At 38.2% G+C, this 26,099-nt stretch overlaps 2 protein-coding genes across 6 annotated transcripts; one reads left to right on the forward strand and one right to left on the reverse strand.

Annotated features, from left to right (window-relative positions):
- Positions 1 to 94: 94 nt before the first annotated feature.
- Positions 95 to 4,473, forward strand: Fip1 (Factor interacting with poly(A) polymerase 1). The gene is made up of 8 exons (XM_022809476.2): positions 95 to 229; positions 644 to 811; positions 1,147 to 1,363; positions 1,761 to 1,930; positions 2,191 to 2,433; positions 2,734 to 3,137; positions 3,426 to 3,620; positions 3,854 to 4,473. Exons 1-8 carry the CDS (start codon positions 113 to 115, stop codon positions 3,942 to 3,944), a joined length of 1,605 nt encoding a protein of 534 aa, XP_022665211.1. The 5' UTR covers positions 95 to 112; the 3' UTR covers positions 3,945 to 4,473.
- On the reverse strand, positions 3,548 to 25,988 carry LOC111252083 (E3 ubiquitin-protein ligase RNF167-like). 5 transcript variants are annotated; one of them, XR_015328811.1, is made up of 5 exons: positions 23,353 to 25,988; positions 22,347 to 22,586; positions 10,936 to 11,008; positions 6,463 to 6,692; positions 6,178 to 6,367 (listed from the first exon to the last, which is right to left on the reverse strand). XR_015328811.1 is itself a non-coding variant. In XM_022809482.2 (4 exons), exons 1-4 carry the CDS (start codon positions 24,334 to 24,336, stop codon positions 6,595 to 6,597), a joined length of 1,395 nt encoding a protein of 464 aa, XP_022665217.1. In that variant the 5' UTR covers positions 24,337 to 25,988; the 3' UTR covers positions 6,178 to 6,594. The 5 variants fall into 5 exon arrangements, 3 of the variants coding, with proteins under 3 accessions (XP_022665219.1, XP_022665217.1, XP_022665218.1); XR_015328812.1 differs by lacking the exons at positions 6,178 to 6,367; positions 10,936 to 11,008 and adding an exon at positions 3,548 to 3,687; XM_022809482.2 differs by having other exon boundaries at positions 6,178 to 6,692.
- Positions 25,989 to 26,099: the final 111 nt, after the last annotated feature.

The following is a 26,099-nucleotide window of genomic DNA, read 5'->3' on the forward strand; positions in this document are numbered from 1 at the left end:
TTTGAAGACGTATTTTTACCGTCCTACGACCTTGCTTTTACACATCCTGGTTCAAATTAGTTTTCGTGGCACTTTTGATGCTAAAAATTTGATTATAATATTTGAAAGTGCAATGAGTGCCGCGTCAACAATTCCGCCTGGAGCTGGCGGCGGTGATGAAGAAGCTTGGCTGTACGAGTCAAAAGAGACAGATGTTTTACCGCCGGGCGATGATTCTTCTCAAGAACCAGTGAGTACCTAGTTTTTTTTTGGAATACAAAAACAGCAGAGTATACTTGGTTGAGCACGCAAAATTCAAAGCATTTTATCCGTAAGGTTATAGAACTCCTAGTGCACTATTATTCTTTCTCGTGCAATTTACATGTCACCTAAAGCCAACACACACGCCCATATATATATATATATATATATGGGGCAAAACATGTTCCACAGTAAACACGAGCCTTATTAAAAAGTTTGAAAATGTTCGTAAAATCATGCACTTAATATTAGTAAATTTTGATGTTGTGGAAGACGATCTTTTCGCGTTCATATTTATTGCCTTATAACACTGTCTACAAGTGTATGTTTTTGGAACAAACGGATTCTGGAATATTCTTGTTTTTCAATTATTTTCGTTTAAATTGTTGTTTTTTTTACGCAGGGCGTTCCCGGAGAGGATTCGCAGGAGGAACAGCAGGTGACGCTGGTGGAAGAGTCTCATGGCGAAAAGGAGAACGGCAAAAGTGATAAAGCAAACAAAGAGGACCTCGAGGAGGGCGAAGACGACGACGACGATGATGATGATGATGATGACGAAGATGAGATTGAGGTGAGAAAACGATTGCGCGCACTATAATAAACAAACCTTTTCAAGCTGTTTCTTAAGACTTGTAAGACGCTTTGTCCTTAGTCTACCATTTATAATTCACGTATTATAATGATTAAAAATTACCTTTTCACTCATATATATTCAATCTTGAAAGCATCTATAAAAAAAAGAATTTCATTCGGTAAAGATTAGATAGTCATGCAATATGCTTTATTTATTGTATACGATCACAAATAAAGATCTAAACGATACTTTCGTAACATTCAAGTAAATGATGGTAAAGGTAAGCAAAATTATTTTCTAGCTCGGCAGATGACGACGAAACTTTCTTACAGGTCACAATCGGTGACACGAAATCGGCTCCAGTTCCACCAGGGGGTGCGGCAAGCGCTGTCTCCAGCGGGATCACCGCTGGAGCGCCCGTCAATTTAAACATCAAAAAAAGTATTGGAGGTGGCACTACAGCTGTCACTGGTCTGGGGGCAACCGGTGGGCAAATTGTCAAGCAAACGCACAAAGGATTAGATATTGATGCAGTTGCATCTATTAATGGTAGGTAGAGTAACAACAGTGTGCTTTTTAATTTTTTATAAATTCTCAGACCCCTTGTGGTCAAGCTAGTCGTTAGTGGCCGCATTAAAAGGTCGAGAACACCGTGAACTTATTTTCGTAGGAGCAAATTACTCTAAATTTGAACTGAGTTTACGATATGATTGACAGGTCAGTGTTAAAGCATTTGGCTATAATGGAAAAATGCTATGAAGATAAGTCAGTTATCAAAAGCATGTTTTCTAAAAACCCCAGAAGCCAATAATAACATAGAATACACGCAGATATTAGTATAGAATACATATTTCAACGGAGACTGAGAAGGTGAAGGTATCTCTCTATATGACGTAACCTGCCACGTTCATTAATTGCGCTACTTGACGACATTATGCTGCTGCAGGTACGAATATTTACGAGTTTAATATTGATTCGCTTGAGGAGAAGCCGTGGCGCAAACCGGGAGCAGATATTACGGATTATTTCAATTATGGATTTACTGAGGAAACTTGGAAGATTTACTGTGACCGACAACGAAGGCTTCGGGGTGACAATAATATACAGGGCGTAAAGGTTCGTTTTTATGTTTGTCTGCAATGCGTATCACTTAGATAAGAAAATATTCACCAAGATTTTAGTCGCTTTTAGTAGAAGTAAGTGTCTTTAAAAAGTATCTTTCCCGTCATTTATTAAAAGCTTTTGGGGGGGGGGGGGGAGTGTTGAAATGAACGACGGCCGCAGATGATGGTTAAATTAAGCTTCCACTGATGATTGAGTCTTTGCCTTCATTTTTAACTGAGTTATTTCCATATACGTCTGTATATGTATTACAGAGTATGGTGAATCAGGTGCCTTCTACTATGGGTGGGCCAGGAGGTGGCTATGAGAAATATCGTCCATCTTATGGCGGTTCGAGGGATCCAAAGGAATCGTACGGTGGCGGTCCACGAGGTATAGGAGGAGGGTCAAAGCGAGAAACTGGGGGAACCATCGATGTGATCGGAGCCAACTCAAATTCGCGCCGACCACCCCAGGGGCCACCGCCACCTCTCGACGACTCAGGACCACCTCCACCGGTAAGTAGACAAATTTCACAAAAATATTATGATATGAACCCTATTTATATATTTTAATAATTGTTGACTAATACGGATATATTAATTACATGTTTCTTACATTGTTAGCGTGAAATATCGCATGTGCGTAGCATCCGAATGCGAGCCCATTTTCCCAATATTTCTACCGAATCTATAATAATAGAATCTAGACATTTTCGTTTACTAATCTGTTTCCAAAATCTTAATGAATCATAAGTTGATATTATACCTAGCTCTTGAAATACGGGTGTGACTATAAAGCAACGATACTGTTTTCAGATGATGGGCGGTCCACCAAATGACATACCGTCACATTTCCCCGGGCAGTTTGCTAACGTCGGCCATCCAATGCCCCCATACGATCCACACTCGATGCCGCCTCCTCCGTTTGATCCACGATTTCCTCCACCAGGAGGGTTGATACCTTCTCCATTGGACGGACCTGGCATACCACCAGCACCGTTCGACCCATACGGTGCTCCACTTGGTCTCCCGCCGCCACCTATGCCTAATATGCCGCCACCAATTATGCCAGGTCCCGGCGATTTTCGGACCAGTGGAGCTGGAGGTGGGGGTGCTGGTAACAACGGAGCCGGTGGGGGGGATGACAGCGGACGAATGAGCAGCGGTCCACAAGCGATGGACGATCTCGCAGCTGAGTACGAACGGAGAAGACACCACAGGTTTGTAAGACCTTGGCGAGTTAATTCTGTTGGCAGTGGTGTCAACGTATATACCACACTCATACATAATTCAAAGGCTAATAAAAAATAAGCACTGTTTATTGTGTGCAGAACTATATAAATGAAAAAAACATGCTCCATGTTTTTGCTCCATGCAACATGTCCGAAGAGCGCCCGTTTGTAACATGTCTGCTCAACGTTTTAATTTATACCTGTAAACATTGAGTGTACTTTAAATATAATTTATCTGTATTCTGTGATTCGCTTTCTCGGTCATTTCCATTGCAGGTCTCGCGATGAACGTGACGATCGTGACTACCGTGAAGAACGGGAAAGAAGACATCGTGAACGGGAGCGCGAACGGGATAGTCGAGATGATCGACGAGATCGTGAGGATCGTCGTGAGCGCGACCGGAGTGATCGAGATCGGGACAGATCAGATAGGGACCGCAGTGACCGAGATCGAGATAGCGATCGGCATAGGTTGGTTTATTTCACACCAGGCATTTCCTTACCTCTACTTAGGAAAGTTAGGCGAGAATATTGTAACCTGTAAGGGTGTGAGTTTTAGTAAAAAGAATATCAGCAAGGCATAAGCTCTAAAGTCAGATTTCGAGTACAAGAATAAGTATGCTTTGTGTTAGTTTCTCGAGTTGACCTGAATACAAAATTGATTATCTATTTGTTAAATTGACTATATATGCTATGTGTTTCAGGTCAAGCCGAAAGTCTCGGCGACACGATGAAGAAGATGACGATAGAAGATCATCAAAGCACAAACGTTCAAAGCGCGACGATGATTCTTAAATCAACAGTTTTATTCTGACGACATTGTCCTATAATTGGCCTTTATTTTCGTTACAGCCACGAACTAGTAACGCAACTTTATAATAGTGTCGTCGTCTTTTCATTAACACCATAATGTTTTGTTAGTCATTACAGGATTCATTAGTGGCTCATCAAATGAATTCTCCAAATCCAATGTACACGGAAGTGTCGATACACAAGAGACATACGTATTTCAATGACTGTATTGTGGGATACATTTAGAATCATTATATATACCTTTCTTTCTGTATGTACAATTTCACACTAAAAAAATTCAAAGTCAAATTTGAAAAGTAGACGATCACAAATGCATATCTGTTCGTGGCGATCATTGAGAGTAGATCTATGTGTATCATATATATAAATAGAATTGTTTGGTATTGTGAACATTTTGCTCTCTATCCTTAGATAGTGGAATAGAAGCAGACAATATTTACAGGTGACAGGAGAGTTGCCGAACATTGTACGAAAACTTAAACAAATATAATACATATTAATGTCCTTAAAAGCTGGGTTCTTCTTTAGTTACGTATTATCGGATCCAGAAAATAACTGTACAGTTCTTATACATAAAAAATCTTCACAACGGTCTGCTGGACCATTTTTGTTGTGTCAAATAGCGAACAAAGAATAATAATAAAATACGAAAAACGTATAAAGGACCTATAAACCTCAAAACGTGTAAAGTATTTACGGATTTTACAGATAATTACTTTGGCTTATTTTAGACAGCTTGGGTGGAAGTACATACCGTTTTGCTATAAAGCAGTTCCCGGAATACTACAACTACTAGTATAGATGCATATAAGGCCTAACATATGAAAATCTTAGATGGCTTTCCATACTTCATGCTTTAACGTACGGGTACAACGCGAATTTATGTTATATATCAGACCCGATTCATAGCACGGGTGCGTTGGCATTAGCCTCAAATGACCAGTGAACTACAAATAGTTGGACGATCCTCCAGTTACAAGGTAATTCCATTTCAGCACGCAGATTGGTGTCGAATTGAAATCTGCTAGACTCTGATCATCGATCAGATAGCCAATCATCAGTTGAATGAAGATTTATAATATATCATAGGGCAGTCTGACCGCAGCAACTAGATCCGTCAGAGTGGGAGTACTTATGACCTGGCATTTTCCCATTATAGAACTATTTAATTGACACTGTTGTACCAAATAGTGAAACTCCCCTGAGGCTAGCAGACTCATTAGAAGTCTCTTACTCTATACGGATATTTTGCGCTACCATATGAACAAAGGTCATAACAATGCGATTTGTGCGTAGTACTCGCTATGAGAGGGTTGAATGGGGCACCTCACCATTCTGTTTGCTTTAAAAAACCATACAGCGCAGACCGAACACATGAACTTTAGAGTGAATTTCCATTGAAGATAGTGCAATATTCACTTACGTCTGTATGCATAGAGCTTGTACCAGTTGACATTTCTTTAATAGAGAAGACTCAAGCAGAGTACGTGATGATCTCAAAAAGATATTGTCTTTCTTAGCGAGCCTTTGGTATATAGAAATATTTCCAGACTAAGTCATCTCAAATGCATTGTGAAAAATATTTTATATTCAAAGGTGATTTTTATTGTTGAAAAGTAACATCTGCTTAAGATCACACGTTCTTTTATTTTTGTTGAGTACATTTAATTTTTTAGCTAAAAACGATGGTGCTAGCCACGCTACCGTCTTATCCATCTATGGTAGGTGGATAAAAATTATTCTATAACGTTTCCTAGACTGCTGCTGCTTTGTTTAATTGTAGTCATTGCCGTTTGTGTTTCTTACGCATTGTATATGTAGATAAATAAAACCTTGATTTGATATCAGAATATTTTCGTTTGTGTTGTATGCCAGTCGATAGTGATTTGCGCGCAACCTAATATGTAGTATCCCCGCTCTTCGTAATGAGAAACTTTTGGCATTGCCACTTGACGCATTTTTTTGAATCGTGAAAACCATTGAGTATATTCCATCTTAAAGAAGGTGTTGTTAATATAAGAATTTACCTTTATCTGCGTTCGATTAGAAAGCGACAGTTACAAAAACAACTAAGGACAGTTCTATGTAGTAAGGGCGATAGAAAGTAGTTACTTTATTGTTAATTTCATGTGCTACTATTGTCTTTCTATTACCTTTCTCCTGAATATATATCTCCTGAACAGTGACTACTAAGCTAACAAATAACAGAAATTGATTCGCATAGTCACAATAATCATTTTATTTTAATTTGAGTATAGTATTACTTAAGATAACGACAGAAAGCTTCTTGTTTTCGTTAGGTCACTAGATCTGTTGTTACAACAAAATCGTCGTCCATTCGGCCAGACGATGATGTCTGCTTCAGACCTTGTTGATCGTCTGAAGCCATATGGCAAAAGCGGTCGCTGCAAAAGCAACAATTTCTGTCATCAGACAAAACAAAGCTGGTGAAAAATGTCGCACTAACAGCGGCAATTTTGTAATAGTAACAGCGACTAACCGTTGTCATTCTTCTGACCGTTTGTTCCTCTATCTGTATACTTGTCCACTCCATCCACGATTCTGTTCGTATCTCCGCTTTGCCTTCATTGCCAGCCCTTTCCAGTCGTTGGCGTTATCGATTCACATGCAATCATCTTGCCGTCTCAAAAAGCGAAATAACATCATCGTTATGTTGTCTCCCGCGTACACTTTGTCCGCTGCTCTTCGCTTGCCTGCCACATCCTCGGCCTTTGAGAGACGGAACAAGTTCTTTGTTAACTCAGCTGCTTAAATTAGTCCCTCTTCGGTCTCTATGCAGAGTAAGAGCCTCAGAGCTGCGATATGCTGCCCCCGTTGATATTGATGTTTTGCTGAGGTTACTGGATGCCTCTGTTCCTAACAATACGCGGTTATATAATACCACTTGCAGAAGCTTAAACCTACAATGGATCGACGCTTTGATGTTCCTTCCACTTTGATTGTTAATCGTTAATTTTGTTTGGACAAAGATAGCACTTACCGGCTATCTGGCTTACAGCTACGTGGTTGTTCGTACGGGGGCAGTACATACGCCAGATGAGTAGAGCTGCAGAAATAAATAGGGAACTAAAGAGAGTAGCTTAAGAAGCTAAATGTTTTTTAGCAACACGATTGTGTATGAAATGACAAGCTCACGTATCAATTGTTGCTCTTTACCTTGTTCATCTTGTGTATAGACACAACACAGGCAAGTTAATATTATTAATTAAAAGAAACGTGTAAAATATCCTTTGCTTTTTTTTGTTATCTTAATGAGTACGACCCATGACCCCATGACGTTGCAGAAATAAGTAATAGTATTATGGGATATGCTACAACGACAAATGGCATATGTCCAATAGGTATATCTAGGTTGGTATATTTTGAAGGGATATCACTAGAACCTGAAACGTGTTGCTTAAATCTGCTGTGTAAATGAATGGCGAGTACGCAGTAGTTGAGACCAGTTTTCCAGTTAATTGAAACCAAGGAAAACCTAATTATGTGATGAATCTCAGAGAAAAGGAAGGTAATTACGTTACATGCAGTATTGGTCAAATAAAGTTTTTAAACGGTTAAGTAGAATGGGAAGCTTTGTAATCAATGTTTATGCATGACGCATTCCACCAGCTCAACCGCTAGACATAACAAATTATTTTTATGTGCGAGATAATATTTAAATAAACGGCCAGATTATAGGTTATATAGGCCATAACATTTTTTTCTAACTAAATCAGAATTAAGCAGAACCGATTAATCATTAGTACTGATGCCCCTAACAACAATCCATCTATTTATTTACTCACGCCCGATATTTACTCACATGAAAATTTGAGCACCTACACGTCAGTTAAGGCATATGGTAGCTGCATAGTATGGTTTATTCAATAAATCTGTATAAAAGATGTATAAAAGATCTTATTATACTCTTATTTACTAAGTAAAGTTTTGACGCTAATGATAATTAATAAAAATTCAATTTCTGTCGAATTAACTCTACACTGCTTGTTCAAAATTACAAGAAACCCGTTTATCTACTTTTATAGTTGAGTGAGACGCAAACTAGGACATAGATGATCAAAATCCTCAGTTCTACATATAAATGTAAATGCACGGTAATGTAAAATGTAAATGAACGTTTCGTATCAGGGATGATAAAAAAACAGAGTCGACTATGTCGTATTCAAAGGTGTGGCCATTTTAATTACTTCAAACGAAGTAGAATTCGTACCAAATAATTATATTAGTTTCGATCTGCATGTGTCTCAAGGGGCAATATTAATATTAAGCAAGGATTATTTTATCTGCAAGTGTAAAAGTGCTATGTTTAATGATAGAGGTGCTATACTTTACGCAGCGTAGTTCTGTTCTTACGAGTTTCACGTAAATCAATTGTAATTTAGTGAACGCAGTACCCGCATAGTAAAAAACCCGATCACGCCCGCCTGTGTAAATTAGGTAAATATAAATCCATAAATTGTCCGACACCCGAATCAACTCGCTTCTAAATATACACGATAAAAGCGTAAAAATCATACAAGAGGTTTTCATAGTATCGCTTTGTATGTCGCATTCATTTTTATTATTGTATAAAACTTTGAATAAAATGGGTTGTGCGTTTTGCAGACAGACGTTATTATCACGAGTAAATAAAGGTCCTTTAGTACTACGCTTTGCTAAACTTAAACGGCTCTCAAGAGATTTTGAGAGCTAAATAAGTAAACAGTGACTTCACTAAAATAAATATTCCGCCCAAGTGAATTTAAGCCGATACATTGATTCATTTATTCATAGGTTTTGTTCACTATTTACTTATCTAAGAATATCCACCCACGTGTATTGCCCAGAAAAAAAGAGACATGGGCAGACGTATACAAAATGAAAAGACTAATCGGATAGCATTGTTCACACTGGCAAAGTACGTCACCGAAAATTCAACAAACCGAGGTAGCGGCTCGGGGAACGGTAACATTTAGAGCTACCGTCTTTTGAGTGTTTCCCAATTACGGTGTAGCTGTTTTGTGGCGAATGTGGATCATTTGTGGCGGAGAGGCTATTTGTAATTATGTCGAGTTAGCGCGATCATCACGCCTCGCATTTGCACCACACAATGTGCCTTACTCACGCAAGCAAATACATCATCTACACGATGAACCTCGACGGCATAGTTGTAGCTATCACACATGGTATCTATATCGTTCATTACATGTTAAAGCTTAGTGCCGATTTTTGATTGTTAATAATTAAGAAAAGACTGTTATGCACATTCAACATCATGCCTGCTATGTTTATCGTCCTTTCCTGATTGTCGATTTTATGAAGAGAACAAAAACGCTAATTCACGCTTTTTGTTTTTACGCGAAACTTAGACGATATATATCTTATATATACCAAGCTATGCATATATATATATATATAGTTTGGTAAAACTGAAATCAGGTTATGATATATAAAGGTCATTACACTGAGTTATATTATATATAAACGTCATTACACTGAGTTATATTGAGGATGACTACAGTCAGGGCTAACAATTTACCATGGAGAGTCACTTATACTAGAATCGTGCGTAATCACTAAAGTTTCACAGGATTCAGTGCCGTCAGGTTCGCCCTAAAGAACGGTGTGCACTTTGTTAATATTTGTCCTCACCTATCGAACAAAATTCAGTTCCTCGACAATCCCGAATTACTTATTGACTTGGGTTTTAAAAATCCCGGATCCGCACTGCGCAACAAAACTTCATATTTGACTTGCTTACTTTGCTTGTGAGGATTATAAAGCATCGTCTCTTCTGATCACAATCATAATTGGGTGGACAACAAGAAGGAAAACCGATTTCCTTTGACTTTGTTGAGTGACTCGCCTCTTTGCATAAAACCGTTGGTGGCCTATATAGTTGTTCATGTGGCCCAACTAATCATACTTTGTGTGACTATATGGACCAATAAAGTAGGTGCCTTCAACTGATATGTTCTCAAAAAATTGATGAACTGTAGTGTCCCAATTTAGGTCCCAAAATAGAAGAGTCTTTGACAAATATGCTGGTATAATTTGTTTTTCTACCGTGGCATCGGTTGTTTTTTACGACAGAGTTGAATAAATGTTGGCCCGTATAACCCTTTTTCGTCTATACATATCACGCAAAGCATATTCACACGATTCACATAACTGAAGCACACAGTCTATTATCATTGCCTTCACTAAAGACGGTTTCTTTACTGCTACGAAGAGTCAAAATTTTTGACTGATTTTAATTGAAACGAGTTAGTTATACATGATACCGCATAAACGAGGAAAGGGTGTAATTTATTATGGAAACCAGAGTTCACTGCTTAATTATTAGCCTGGATTCCTAACTGGTCTAAGGCCCAAATGAGGTTTTAAAATACCCTTTTTGTTATCTCCAATTACTTCAATACAACCTCAAATGGTTAAGGCTTAACCTACAAGTTTAAATGATAACATTTCAATATCTGACACATATTTATTCTTCACAAAATGAAAATTTCATATTTTTTTATGGATATCACTTTTTCATTTTAAAATATTATTTCGACCTTTTTACTGCTTTTGCGTAATGGTTCGGTACTCCGGTTTTTCATATGGAGCTATATAGGGAGCTGTAAAATCATCATCTGGTCGAATTGAAGTTTGATAGAAGCATCATCCTTTCAATATCGCTCAGACAAATATGTTTCAGTCGTTTAAAATATCGTGATATCGATTGATGGGTGAGATGGTATACAACATTTAGAATTCGCAGATATGCTACTCAATTCTCTATATCATCTCGTTTGATTTCTCAAATTCCTTAATCATCTAAATGTTCAAGGGAGATAATAAGCACACTCTAGGAAACTGATTAATTTAATTTCTAGGAGCGCCTGTTGGACTTCATAGGCTTCTGGTCGAATAAGAGAATTTTCTCGGTATGTTCACCAGTAAATGGCCTGAAATAGCACACACAAACCTGTTGAAAACCGATTCTTTTTGGCGATGAGAGTTTTCGCTGCAGCAATAAGCTTCGCCAACGTTGTCAATTCCTAGAAATTAAAATGGTAACAAATTGAACGAGTACTACGGTTTACATTTGGAGAGTAATTTTCTATTGACTGCACCATTAGTAATCATTTTTGCGTTTTGGTTACCAGTGAACACCTCATGCCTGCAATGCATGAAGGAAAGTACGAAAAAACAGTATCGCAATCATATAGGAAAATGACCAATACATCACAAAAAAAAAAATGCCTAATATCATATATTTTAGGGTCAATAGTTCTGACAAAGTATAAAATAACGTAAGTTATACATTAAGATATAAATATTCCGAAGTAGTAACTATCAAGAGAACAAAAAATTATATGTTACTGAAAAACAGAAAAACAGACATAGAAAAGTGAACGATAGTAGAATAATCTTGCAAAACTTGGGTAATAAAACCTTTGAGGTTTGGATTACACCCATAGGTAGTGTGCACCCATTGGACTCAGAATCTATTTCGGTGTTGTACATATTCACTTAAGTTACAACCGCTCCTCTGTAACCCTTACTTACCTATTCATACTTCATTATACCGTGCTAAAAACGTCAAAACATAGATATGTGTACATCTTTTAATTAATTGAATTAACCTCAGCTACAAAGTAGGAAGGACCGGGAAAACATTTTATGTTACCATAAGCGTTAGTATCATTTTTGCAGAAATAGAGGCGACGCTGATAGTAAATAGCTATTTACACTTTTACACAGAAAATGTTGGCGGTCTTGCGGCGGAAGTTTTGGATATTATAAAAATTGTCTTGGGCTTGTTTTAAGTCGATCTAGTGTCCCTGCGCGCACAACATTCACTACCAGCTAAGTGAGAACATCTATTTAGGTAGTTCTAGGTTACAAATAAAGAAGTGTTTCCATGATATAATATATAGAAAAACACCCATCAAACTATATATCTGTATCAAAAAATAGAGTAGCATAACAATAGGACGTCAAGAACCGTTCCGAGGTCAGCCAAACCATATCATGGCAACCATTCTGACTACAAGAATGAATTGCTCTATGTATATTCGTACAACTGTGTAAATCAGTTAAGCAAAAGGCAAGTATCGCTCTTCTGATGGATTCAGAGTCTAAAGAGCCCGAGTGCCCTTTGTGACAAGTACAAAACATGCCTTCCATAGCCATTAAATGCGTCTGAACCACCACAACTATCAGAGTTAATTGCTTGTTAGTAAATTAATGCATAAGCAATATGAGATACGCATGCAATATAACTGCATCATATATGTTATAGATGTGCTGGGTTACCTCTTAGATTTCATTCGATGTCAGTAATAATGAGCAGTTTTATGGCTTGAAAATCAAATTGTTTATATTACCTTGGACAGATATGGCCAACGGTGTTTTGAGGTAAATTCGTAACTAGAAAGGAAGATAAAGTTTGTTTGACAGTTTTAGAGAGTACAATCTTTATTAATTTTTAGTCAATGTTATCGCTGGAATTACATCTTTTGGTCATAATGTGACCTTGGTGAAGCCTCTTTCTGAAAAAGGTAGTTTTTTATAATGTGTCTTCGAAGAATTAACCAAGTAAACGCATTCTGACGGGTGCTCTGAATCTTACGTACTCTGCGTCTGCAGGCCATACAAGGTGGCGCATTAATCGGATGTCTATATTGTTCTTTGCAGATTAACAAATTAGACTAAGCCGATTTAACTGAGCTAAAACTAATTCTCTGAACGAGAGATACCGTCTCGGATTTCGTAGGATTCCGGCACGCGTGCCATCTATGCATAGACGCAAATACTAGTTTTGAAATCACGAACAACTCGTAAAATTATTCGACTTAACTTTACCTATGCAAAACAACTCAGCTCATCCCTGGATTAGTTTATGATCCTTATGAGATTATAAATTTTGCAGTCATATCTGCATACCAGGTTTAGATCGAGTGATATTACGCACGTAGTTTATTTAACGATTAACAACAATATAACGATAATATGATTAAAGAAGATAGGCCAGCAATCTTTTCGAGTTTCGCTGTTAAGCTACCTAACGTTATTTCCAAGCTTTCGCGGCATTTCTGGCCCAAACATATCCTCGATCCCGTCGACCAAAAGTACCGTTCTAAGTATCCGGCCATCTGACCGGTTTAATTTAGATCGTTACTTAGTATCACATTCGCAAATCTTATCTTCTTTAAAAAAAAACAAAAGGTTAAGTTGGATACGCCGAACAAGTTGATCGTATCGGAAAATGCGTACGACAGCGAAAGACCTCGTAAAATTGCGAATTCCGTTTTTATTCTCGGTTTCTAATTACATTCTTTGGTTTTTTTCAGTGACCTGTTGTAATATTATTAGTTGTTAACGAAAGTGGTCCGAATCAATCGTTGTGCTAGGCAATGACTCATAATGCACGATGTATTCCTTTTGTAAAATTTAAAAAAAGACTACTACAAGGAGCATTGTTTGCATCGACCTTTCCATAACGAAAGCAATAGAATTATATTTGGTTTGTTCGTTCCAATAACACATCTCGACTATCAACAGGGTAACTTTTTTTTTATGGGTCTCTACAGCGTTTGTGCCTTTCCTATTATAAAACTGTAATGGGGTGCGAACTTTTGCATAAACTCGTCTTCAAGGCGCCCTATCTTAAATCTGAATAAAGCCGTTCCAACAATTTCGGGACGATCCAATGCGATTTATATCATCTGAAATATGTAACTTTAAAGCCATTTAATTAGAAAAACGGTCACTATTTTTTCGGTATACATTCACCGACTGTGCACACGCGTTGTTTAACGATTTCCTACTATTAGAACCAAAATGCAAGATGTTTTGAGTCAAAAATATTTTATTTAGTACTGGTTGATGTTTTCGCAAAGTGTTGTGAGGCACATAATTTTCAGAAATCGTCTATATCGCCGTCAGTTCCTGATATCGCCTAATTAGCAGCCCAGCAAATCTGGGTGCAGATTTAAATAGTAAACATGAAAGATCCTTGTGTTGCTTTTCACTGTTGGTTCGAGGAAAGTTTAACTTACTAGGTAACACATTTCGAAAACAAATATTCATATAGATGTTTCAAAAATATTGGTTCCATATTTTATTTCACGAAAAAATTCAACTACCTGAAAATTGGACATCAGTTTTGGACAAGCTAGGTCTGTCATACTAAACCTCCTTACTAAGAGAATAGATAGTCAACTTATATATGAACACACGCTTTAGTAGTAAACATTTCATACAAAAAAAAATCCGTGTACAAGTGTAATAACCGTAAATGCTTGCAATGACTTTCAAACTAAATCGAGGTGAGCCTAACGTCAAGTAAGACTATGAGAAAGAAGCATAAACCAAAGTTACCTGTGAGGCTTGTATTAATTACTACGGGAAGAAAAACGCCCAGAGAGTCTTGAAAAATATAAAAAGGTTGGAGACAAGACTTGTGAATGCTGAGGTTTGTGTACTCATCTTGTGTACTCCAGAGCAGCTAGAATTGCTGTCGACTGACCGTCAGAAACCTATTTGGCACTGTTTTTTATAAGCTTTGAAATTTCAGATTGTCTGTATTAACATTACTGCCAACTAGTTAAACTGAGTTTAACCGACATAGTTATACCTATTCAAGGAAACGCATGCATAAATTTGGTGAAAATTTAAAAATTTCGAGCGATTTTTTCAGTTTTTCGAAAAAGTTGGAATTACTCAATTTAATAGAAAAAATCAGCAAACGTATCCGAGTGCTTTTTCGTGATAGTGAAAGCCTGCCTGTGATCTTCGCCATTTGTTGAGTAGCAGTTGACCTAAAAGCCATGTAAGTGGAATCTGATAGGGAGGCCAATGATTAGAGGAAATAATGGTCATAGGATTTACTGGTCTCTATGAAAACGGCTGCGGTACTAAGAAGTCTTACCATGAACAATACTACACGATTAGTGTTAAGTAACGCCCGTCTGTCGTTTGTTTCAGCTGTTTTTTTTTTCTTGAACTTTCAATGAGAATGACAACAAATAAAAGCTTTATCATTGACCTTTTCGTAAATTAGACTAATATATATATATATATATATGGAACAATACTACACGATTAGTGTTAAGTAACGCCCGTCTATCGCTTGTTTCAGTTGTTTTTTTTTTTTGAACTTTCAATGAGAATGACAACAAATAAAAGCTTTATCATTGACCTTTTCGTAAATTAGACTAATATATACATATATATATATATATAGCACTTGTTAGTCTCGAATATATTTTCCTGCTAAGCTCTATTTACATGTAAGCCCAATTATTTGCGACTAAAAAACGCCAACTTTCGTCTTCACGCTGAAACGAACGACCTAGGTAATATTGTGACGTGAAAAGACAAAATATGAACAAAATATTAGATTCGGCTTAGATATTCGCCTTTATGAACTACACTGCGCTTAACGAAACACAAGGTCAATATTCTAAATTCACCACACAGTGCTAACATCTTTTATTTGTTGTGAAACAATTTGCACGCTATGATAGAGTGATGATTCATAAAAACATAAATGCTTTTTCTACGAGACAACTTACATAAAAGCAGCGTTCACCAGATACCAGAGCTTTAAAATATATGCATTATCATTATATTATAAGAATATATGCGGAATGCATTTGGAACGATTACGGCATTGCAGGTAAAAGGCTAAAGCTGTAGTTGGAAACATGCTGCTGGCAAAATACGCAACTGACAAGGGATTTCATTCCTGTACTTTTTTCGGATTCTCACTAGGGATCATCTCTTGGTGTGTATGAAGCCATGTATTAAGATATTCAATGTGTATAGCATCGGTAATTACCTATTTTCAAAATATCATGACACAGACTGTTTTAGAGATTACTTGAGTATCAAGTCTTGTCTTTATTCATCACAATTGAGAAGACAGAAGAAAATATAACACTAACTGCTGCAACCCACTACAGAGCACTAATATCCTAACCATTCTTCAGCAGGAAAACAATCAGTTCGTCGTGATCAACCTCATTTATCTTATTCCTTCCAGCTCTCAAAAATTTACGAGAATACTATCAATGGAAAAAATACGTCATATATATTATGTATAAAGTACTCGCCTATACCTTTCACATATTCATGATGCGATATTTCACTGTTTTTACATTTCTTCAAATTCCTTTTATGCCATGATATAGAGATAATTTTTTTGTTAGTTTATATTGTGTAGTAGATACGCAACTTCTGTTTTCAGAAAGGAGTCACAATTAAGTTGAACCTAAACGTCCTGATTTTTGTGTTTATTGTCAGCGATACCGCGGTGTAAACGTTCGTAGCCTTATTTTAGTAGCATCAAGCATTGTGTGATCATAATCATCTGCATCCTGGCATTACACATACAGCTGCGCATAGAATATATTATTACGAACTGCTATATTAACATGACTATGGTTGTCGCTATGTGGGTTCAAGCATCCCTATAATCTAGCTTCCCTATATCTGGCGTTTATTTGCGCGTGTTGTAGTTCATCCCTCTGCTCATTTACTGCATACAGTATTCTAACCACTGCGTAAGGAGCTTTTTAGTTCACCGTCAGTAATGTTTGTAATTGCCCAATCCAATAGCAGCAAGTGAACAAGCATTTAAGATGTTCGAAAAAAGGTGAGATTAATGGAGTTTAGAGCATAAACGGTTCGGCCCACTGCACACAATTTTTTATGAATGTCCTTATGAAGTTTTTCTCTTTTTTTTTTTCGCTGCGTAAGTTTATTTTTAGTGTGATATATCGGCTAGCGGATATGCTGCATCAGCCATGTTGCATACCTATTGCACAAAAAGGATGTGAAAAATGTCGTAGCCGGCAACACTTACGCATTAAAAACATAAAGATCGCTCGTATGTGCTAAGCGATGTAATTCTTTAGTCTTTTTTTTGATTCCGTATACTTTATGAGAAGAGTACCGGAATTAGTCCCTTTTGTAATACACGGTCCATGTGATGGTGTGTTTCCTTTTATTTGCATATCCGTTAGAGATATTCAGCGTATGTCTTCTTGAAGTTCGCTTGAGAAGTTCGCTATGCATTATAAAATGAAAAAATCCTATGAGATTGTATGGGAATAAAATACTTGTACTCCGTTTAGGTGACGAGGTGGGTGCGTGTAAGCCGTTTTTAATGTAGTTTTCTCAATGCAAGATCTAAACATCACGCACAAGGATTTCAAAAAAGTTAAACTGAAATTGTTTATCACTATACTAAAGCGGTCTGTATTTTATTTGTGTTAACTAAAATTCTCTTTTGTTATCGTCAAATATTTAGAGAACCTTCTTTTTTTAAGACTTGTTCGAAATTTGGGAACAGAAAGCCAGGCGAAAGTCAAACTCGCTAGGTTGAGTAAATATGATTGACCATGACCGAGTTCTAGGTTTTATTAAGAATTCAAGAAGCAAAGAATGGGCAGACGCATTGTTGTGCTAAAGAATACAGTGTTTTTTTTCTAAACTTATGTTTTTTTCGCGCCGTATCGACTTGCGTAGTTGCTTCAGAATTTCGTGACAATACTTTTTACTTGACTTCTGTAAAAGCTATAGAGCCTTACAGTGCGTATTTATGCTACAAAATTCCCTGCAGTTAAAAAAAACAGACCGGTGGACTTTGATGTTTCTTACTTCGTTATTTCGTTTTTAGTTTCTAGATACTTGAGAACTTCTGTCCTGTTTTATCATGAAAGGTCTGGTTTATAAACTCTTAGCTCTATATTTTTCTTTCTATATATACTTCTGATTGTGCCGATTTTTTTTTACCTGTCTGTGTATGTATGCGTAAAAATGCAAATAGAAGAGAAATGTTAACGGTTATTACAAAATTTTTTTGTCAGCCACTTATCTGACGAAAACGGCTCAACTGGTAGTTCCAGGATGATTCATCGTCACGTTTACTGTCTATGGGCAAAAGGCCAGAATAGTACATAGAAATGTAATTTTATTCTTGCCATCTATCAACGTACAGCATTCACACCACCTAGCCACGGATTGCTACTGTTACAATTTGCACACAGTGGTGCAACCTTCATGCTCCTAATGAATGTCGGTCATAATGGGTTTACGAGATACACAGAAGTTATCATAATAAATGTTACCGTATTAACTGATAGCTTATTTTATTGGTCCTATGCATCTTCTCTCTCAAGTGATAATTTAGAGCCCACGCACGTATGGGATTTTGATAAACACACAACTTGACAAAAACCAGCGACATGGGTCGACCGTGTCCCTCCCCGAGAATGTACGCATAATGTAGTCAGACGGATCTAATCGTGCAATTAGAGAAAAAGACAACGAGACTGAACAGCCTACAGAAAATCTTAGCTAGTTGAATATGCATGCGAACCTTCGTGTAATACATGCAAAACCAAATGTTTAACGCCACCCGGATATCTACGGCAATACCTAATGGGATTATGGCGCTTGTGATAATTAGTCTATTTTTAATTGCTGACAATCGTATATCAGACCGTTTTCAGCTACGGTTATATGAGTAACCGTGAGCTTTTAAAGTAATTATAATTCGTGTTATTATCATTATTGTTAACATATTTATTTAGATTTCCTCTTGATGTGCAGTCTTAGTTTCTTCCGCAGTGTGCAGTGTCCCTACATCGTACCACATAATTAATATTACACTTTCTTTCTTTTCACCATCATCATTTTCATTATCATTACGTGCCACTGCAGCCAGTTTCATCTACGTACGAAATACGCGTATGGTTTATAGGCTAATATATTTGAATGTATGCATATATATATATATGTACAGCAGCAGAAAAGCAGTTGCGTTGAAATGTCACATAACAATTGGTTACAACAATGTATTGTAGAACAAAAATAACATAATTTAGCCTGAAGCAAACAATAATAGTATGGGGCAATTTCTTGAGCACAAGCAAAGCTAACAAGGCACAAGGTCAAAAAACGTCGAACTCAAGCTGTACCATTTTATGACTTCTTGACGCCCTCGCGCTGCTAGTATAGACTGATTGAAAAGCAAAAGCGAATGCATTTCTGAGGCATTCGTCTTTTCGAATTTGATTTCGAAGACGGAAAAACGTGCAATTTATGTGCGCGGATACATAATCGCATCGTTCCAAACATGTCAATTAATATATTATTTTTTACTACTCTTATCATCATACCATAAAAGACAATCATACATTCTCTTATAATACACAAATATAGATAGACTAAAAGTATAGATGAACGTGTATCTATTTTGATAGTAAAATAATATAACTAGTGAAATTAGATGATCACAATGTTAGCGTGACGTGGAGAGCATTTCGAAAAATGTCGTTTTCTTTTCCTTCACAGTGCGTAATAGTATCGACCCGACCATGTGACCACTGACTGCTTTCTTTGCCATATCTCCGCTTTATAATACTCATTTGTATATAATGGTCTTTGTTGCTCTCTATTCATTCCTCTTACCGCGTCGCTCTTGAATTTGTGACTTTTGACAGACCGTCAACAAGGCAAATTCGCTTCATTCAATCCGGCCTCTCTACTGAACCCTTCGCTGCATTCGTGAAAAGTGGCATCACTGTTAGCTGTTAACAGGTGATGTTAAAAATGACAGTCTCTGATCATTTTCCCAAAACTCGTTTTTGTCGTATGCTAAGTAATTTTGGTAAAGTATGCCCAGTAACTGTGATGACTCCAACTGGAAGAAATGAAAAAGTTACTTAAACTACAAGTCTACAGCGATTTGAAGTTCCAGATTTTCTTTATTAACAATTAAACCATGCTGCGCATTTCGCCTAATAAAATGTAATTTGTCTTAAACAAAAATTGGGAACCGCAAATATAGCCACAGCTAAAATAACTACACAAACAGCTGGAGTTGCTAAACTCGTTTGAATATTTCTTATTCCTTATGTCTCGCCTACAAGATTTAACTACGCAACTTGTGTGTGAGCAATGAAAGCAATACAAGTTAGCCATTTGCGGTCTATGTTGTGCTAAATCTGAATAGATAAACGTATCTCCCAAGGTGAAACAATATAATTGTATGTGTTTACTTTCTCATCATATTGCATATAAGATAATTTCATATGGATAATGTGCTTAGCTATGAAATAATGGTTCCTCAACTTTAATAAAGCAGCTATACAAATAATGAGAAATAATATTGCTTTCGTATTTGATCCGAGACACTTGTTCAAAAAAATTAGTCCGGGGTTCGGTCAGTATTCAAGTTGAAGATTCAGAGTAAAAGACAACAACTAAATAAACTTCGCTAAATATTGTCAAATGGTAGTTAACACCTATAATAACTTTCGTACCGGGCACTTCTAGTGGTATTTTATTTGTAATGTAAAACGTCTCGAAAGTATTGTCAAACATGCAAAAGGTTTTTCGTTAGCAGATATCTTGCTTTTGAACTGAGTGGGTGCAAATCTAGCGGCAAAAATAAAAAAAGTCTCACCTTTTAAACAGGACAGTGAATGTATTAATACTACGTCACACCCGTAAAACAGCGGCTTCTGTTTCTAACTCTTTACTGAGAGGGCTCACTTGTACCAACGTGATCTACCGATCTTTGAAACAATCTCTTTTTTCCCATATTAGCTTGTGCCGATTTCAGAGTTCATTAATCCATATAGACTTTTACACTTCATAACCGGTTTCTATTCTTTAGACTGTATCCATTGCCTTTCTAGGCAAAACAGGTTCACAAGTAGGTATACATATATAACAAGGAACTTCTAAATAGATTCCTACACTACTTCTATATATATATATATATATATATATATAGAAGTAGTGTAGGAATCTATTTAGAAGTTCCTTGTTATGCGAATCTTTCATATCTTTCTGCATGGCGAAAAGTTTTACAAATCTTCGTAATTGTCTGAAATCAGCGCAGAAGCAACGACTGCACGAATGGCATTTCGCCACAATTTGCCTTTTTCCTATTTAGTTCTCACATATGACACAGCCGAGGCCTGAGGAGCAGTTAGGAACGGTGTTTACAGCGGGCGCCCATGAAAAGCCGTCTGGCAAGTAAATGTAGCCTGAGCAACAGTGTACCAACAGCAGCCAAGCGATGTCGCATATTAATTGCCGCCTTCAGTTTGACTAGTACATACAACTAATACAAATATTGAACGAATGTAATGAAGCGCGCCTGACGAAGTGATTAACCAACTTTGTTTTGTGTCTTTCATGCATCTCTATACATATAAATAGACGAAGTAGTCTCGCTAAGTAAACGGCATGTTAAACAAGTTGGTCTTAATTAGTGTTATTATTTCGTCTTCTTTTCATGCCAGTAGAATGTAATTTATGTCGTTATTGTGCTCGTTAAAAAAATTCATAAAAGTAAACGACGGTTCCTATCCAACCAACACCAGTAATGATATTATTACTACTATTATTATTATCCACATATATGACGGGTCATTCATCTCCTCAATGTGTTCAACCTACATAGCCACGCCAAAAATGGGTGGTTATTTGTTAACCATGCTGTTCGTCCCTTTAATTATTAAGTAGATGCATTGTTCGTCAAACGCGTACTCTAGCTGTCCCATCATCTTATCGCAAAACGCACGTTCTCCCCTGTCGAGGACATGAACTGTGCTCACGGACAACAGATATTTTGTTTTCTTATTTATATTTGTATATAAACAAGAGACAGTGCAGAAAAACTATGCATATATATATGCAGTGCCTTTTCGTCATTAACTATTTTGTATATAAAGCCAGCAAAGCTTGCCTGTCTTTTCTCTTAACTCTTGTATTCGAAACAGACAGGTTTGCTAAAGAGAACGACACTCCGAATCAGTGTTATGAGCTGACTTTTTTTTGTTTCGTATAACAAGCCTAGGCTTTCTCAAATCGGAAGTTAAAAATATACGTTATCTATGAACCGACAAATCATGTTCGCAAAGTAATGCAGTATACTTATCTTACCAGGCCCAAATGAAATGGTTTTGTAAATTTTATCGCACCGATAAAAACCATAAAGTTTCATCACAATACACCCTGGGACAATTAAGCAACGCGACATTTTCTTGGGAGGGATAGGTTTTCGAATGCTGTCTCCTATACCTCAGAAATGCAGAAGCGTTTACATCTATGCGTTGCTTTCGTAGCTGGAACTTCCACGGGAGCCTCTCTTGTATCTAATGGTTTTAAATGAAAATTTCGCTCTCACAGAGTAAGAGCAAGCTATACAAGGGAACCACTATTGGCCGATGATGTCACCGGAGTTCATTGACGTACATCCGTGAGCGTTATCCGAGAAATTCAAGAGCACTAGACAACTTATGCAAGTAATGGCTGATCATCATCTGAGCCCATCTCTGTGACGCAGAGCATTTGGTTTTCACTCACTAGTCTAACGGTGACTGCTTGGGGCGCACTAGCCAAGGCCCCTGAATCGGTCGAGCCTGATGGTCCTGCTACAGTGATGTCATCCAGGGGCTCCCGTGGTCGTCTTAGACGCTTCCTCTTCTTGTTCCGTCTGGGTCTAGGCAACACCTCCACTTCATCGTTGACTGAATATAGGCCCCCGGGTGCCATCACTCGTCCAACAGCGCTTAACTGTGGTTCGGATTCCACATTAGGATGAACCTGCACAGATAAAATTTGCGAGAAGAAGAAGAAGACGACGAAACAGCGCATAAAACAATGAATACGGTGAAAGTCGTTGACCGTTATTTTGCCGCATAACCCAATTACTCTTTAACCACTTAGTAAATGGTAATACGTTACCCTATTGTCATACAGAAAAACATATACATGACAATATACGGAGGATTCTAATCCAACAGGTCGAAGCATTATCTTTTATCCTTTAAAACCTACAGAAATAAATCCAAAAACTGGCTTTGACGTAGCTCATAATAATATTATGAATACTTCTGAATATTGGGCTGTTAGATGCCCTATGTACGACATGTTTCAGCTTGACAGTTTCCTGATGTGGTCTAAATCTAGCCAATTTAAGGAGCTTCAGTGTCTACATTGAATCATTTTGCTTTTCCGTAACGCTGTGTTGTTTTAGCAAGAGCTTCTTGGAACCGAGGCTGCCCTTTATTGCAAAAAATTGAAGTATGCATCTGCTTACTAGAAGTATTTTTCATGATAGTAAGATGACGCCATCGGGTCTTGTCATATGAATGGTGTTTTAACTTTTTTTTTGTGTACGAAACGTTATGCAGGTGTCGTTGATCGGATTGTAAGTATATACTCTCAATATCGTCCACTATTTTCATTACCATTTATTTTATGTTTAGAGCAATTTAATCCTTAATTAGAAGAAATTTTTAAAGTTTCTTAATGTTTACGCCGTGTTTGTAAGCCTGAAGTTATAACTACATGATACAAATACACCTACCTCGATTTGGACGGTTTGGTTAGAGGGCTCGCTTGGACGGAAGGTGCCCCCGCTGGACTCTTGTCTTGTTCCCAGCAGGGGTGCCGTCTCATCATCTGACGAGTCCTCGGGCATCCCTGGCAAAACGATCTTCCGTTTACACAGCGGACACACACGACGATTCTTTGTTAACCATGGATCAATGCACCTAGCGTGATAACCATGCAGGCATGGTAGGACTCGTAGTTTGTCACCCTCTTGATATTCATCCAGACATATGGAGCACACTTCGTAGTTTTTGAACTCTTCTCCTTTCGCCCAGCGTTTGATCGGCAGTTGTTTAAGGTATTTTCTAGCAAGGCGGTACTTGGCGTTGCGCCGACGCTCCCGAAACCATCTTGTGCATTGTTGCACGACAACGAGACAAGCAATTAAGAGAATGCAGAATAAGATGATCACAATGCACGGAATGAGATAGTTGAGTAGGTTGGCTGAAGACGCCGGGAACCATTCGATGTAGAAATCCTTGTCGTACGTACATTGTGCAAGCAATGCTCCATCATGCTTTGTCACCAGAACCGCGTACACCCGGGTATCCCCATAACCATATGGCCGAGGCATACGCGTGAAGCTCAAATCTGGTCCTTCGAAGTCATAAATAATCACTCCAGAATAGCCGGCCCGTTGAGCGTTGCGTAACTTTGCAGCGAAGTTACAGTCGTACCGTCGCACTAGCACAAACCATGAGAAGCTGTCTTTGCTTGGATACGGAACGGATTGTATCGGAGAGCATGCATTGACAGGTTTTGCTACGACCAATTTCCCCATAGCTCCATCATCTGGTGGCATTGCATAGGTGATCGGTTGTAATTCGTCGATCCTGATCTCTTTATCTTTCGAATTTGGCGGTATAATTTCTAGACGAGCCTCGCTAAATGGCAAACCGGGTAAGCTGATTGCCGCCGCCAAGGCGACCAGACCGAAGACGTCCTTTACCCCCCTCATTGGCGTCGACGCTAGCGATTTGGATTGTTCTCGATTACAAACAACGTCCTTTTGTTCCGGAATTATTCGAGATGACTTTTTTAGCGCAGTACTTATTGCACGATCCAAAAATGTAATTATTTGACACAGCTTTAAAGTACGAACAAATCAGAACTGCTCTTAGAGTTAGCCTTTAGCAGTGGCTGGCTGAATTCACAACAGTGCCTGTCGCCTTTAGCGTAATTGATTCATTCAACTTCCGGGTACTAATTCGGTACCTGGTTAGCAAGTGGTATGGTGGTGATGTCGATATGCTAAACAACTGTACATTGTTTTGGGGGTACTCAAGCAGTGGGAAGGAAGGCGACTCGCGCCAGCCGCCGTCCCAACCCCCTGTCAACAATAACCCCAAGGCAACAGCCAGCGCACCGCAGGCGACATCGCGTCTCTGCGTATCGTTTTCATGCAACCCTTAAACTCCTCGGAAAAGACGCACACCGTAAACAAATAGACCAAACAAAGGAGAGCAAAGCTGAGTTGGATTCAGGATTTACAAAATCAACACAACAGCATCACACAACAACAGGATTTCCAGACGTCTATAATAATGATGATATAGTACTCTTGATAGACGACGCTCCACTTCACAATTGTTGTTATGATATCATCGCTCCCAGTTACGTTGTAACGGTATTAGCTATATCGAAACAATGAGTGGGAATCTTTCGAAGCGGGCGACGAAAGCTGCCAAACGATAAGACGACTCAACCAAAAGTAACAAACAACAACAACAGCAACAGTAGAAGGCGACGACCGACTGCTGCACCGAATATAACAGTTGTACTACCAGTAATAGTGTCTGACGTAGTAGTTGTCGTGATACGGCTTGCTGTTGGAGTAGCGTGCGTATACTGGGAAGCAACGTAAGGCCGTGAGCAATCACAGCTGACTCGCCATCGCCCTCGCTATAAGCGATGGGAACAATAGTTACAGCAATGAGAACGCGATGCTTCCCAGCTGTAGTCTTGTTTACAACGTACGCTGCCAGCGTATCCAAGCAAAAAAATTGCTACGGTTCTATTCTTCGTAGTTGTTCTTTGCTCCCTCAAGCCAACCAAGTGACTCCATTTGATCCAAATTCATTAGCTGATCAACACCTCGCTTGAAGTTCTCATCACATAGCAGCTAATAAAAACATCGTCGTCGTGCCCGCCAGTCGGCAATCGCCTCGCAAAACGGTATAGCACTGCTCTTTGCCATCCAGCCACACACATCACAACGCCATGCAATCGCACTAATGATAAAGGCACAATCTCCCAAGCAGCTAAACACCACAATCACTGTCTGTCAGGAGAGACACAGTTTACTGGGGTTACTGATAGATCAGCTGCTCAGATTTACGCAGTACGACTGCCACATAACTCTACTGTTGTTGGATGCCCCAATGCTTTTCTGCTTGTACGATGTCCAAACAGGAGACTAATAAAAACAACATCCAATAAACGACGGATCGTGGAGACTACGGTTCACGTGCAACAAAAGGAGACAGCAAGTCTACAGGGCCGTGGAGGCTTTGTCGTGACATATTGTTTCAACAGCATACAGAATCGTTGAAAAGTTAGGTATGCGGGAGAAAAAAGACGTGCAACGCCATATGATGGCTGCCATCAAGATGTAACCATGCGAAGTTAGAAGCTTGGAAAGGGCTGATGGGGCGCGAATTTCAAATATTATGTGGCGCGTACAAAACGCGTTACTGGTTTTGCTAGAAGATTGTTTGGCCA

Source organism: Varroa destructor, unplaced genomic scaffold (genome assembly GCF_002443255.2).
Source record: "Varroa destructor unplaced genomic scaffold, Vdes_3.0 BEIS01000005.1, whole genome shotgun sequence".
NCBI lineage: Eukaryota > Metazoa > Arthropoda > Arachnida > Mesostigmata > Varroidae > Varroa > Varroa destructor.

What these genes read in the sequence shown, in the direction of transcription:
- Fip1 (XM_022809476.2), top strand. Translation starts at nt 113, where the DNA reads ATGAGTGCCGCGTCAACAATTCCGCCTGGAGCTGGCGGCGGTGATGAA. An exon ending in ATAATATACAGGGCGTAAAG is followed by an intron (nt 1,931 to 2,190) that starts GTTCGTTTTTAT and finishes TATGTATTACAG; the next exon opens with AGTATGGTGAATCAGGTGCC. An exon ending in ACTCAGGACCACCTCCACCG is followed by an intron (nt 2,434 to 2,733) that starts GTAAGTAGACAA and finishes TACTGTTTTCAG; the next exon opens with ATGATGGGCGGTCCACCAAA.
- LOC111252083 (XM_022809482.2), bottom strand. Translation starts at nt 24,336, where the DNA reads ATGAGGGGGGTAAAGGACGTCTTCGGTCTGGTCGCCTTGGCGGCGGCA. An exon ending in ACCAAACCGTCCAAATCGAG is followed by an intron (nt 22,587 to 23,352) that starts GTAGGTGTATTT and finishes TTATCTGTGCAG; the next exon opens with GTTCATCCTAATGTGGAATC. An exon ending in AAAGAATCGGTTTTCAACAG is followed by an intron (nt 6,693 to 10,935) that starts GTTTGTGTGTGC and finishes CGTCTCTCAAAG; the next exon opens with GCCGAGGATGTGGCAGGCAA.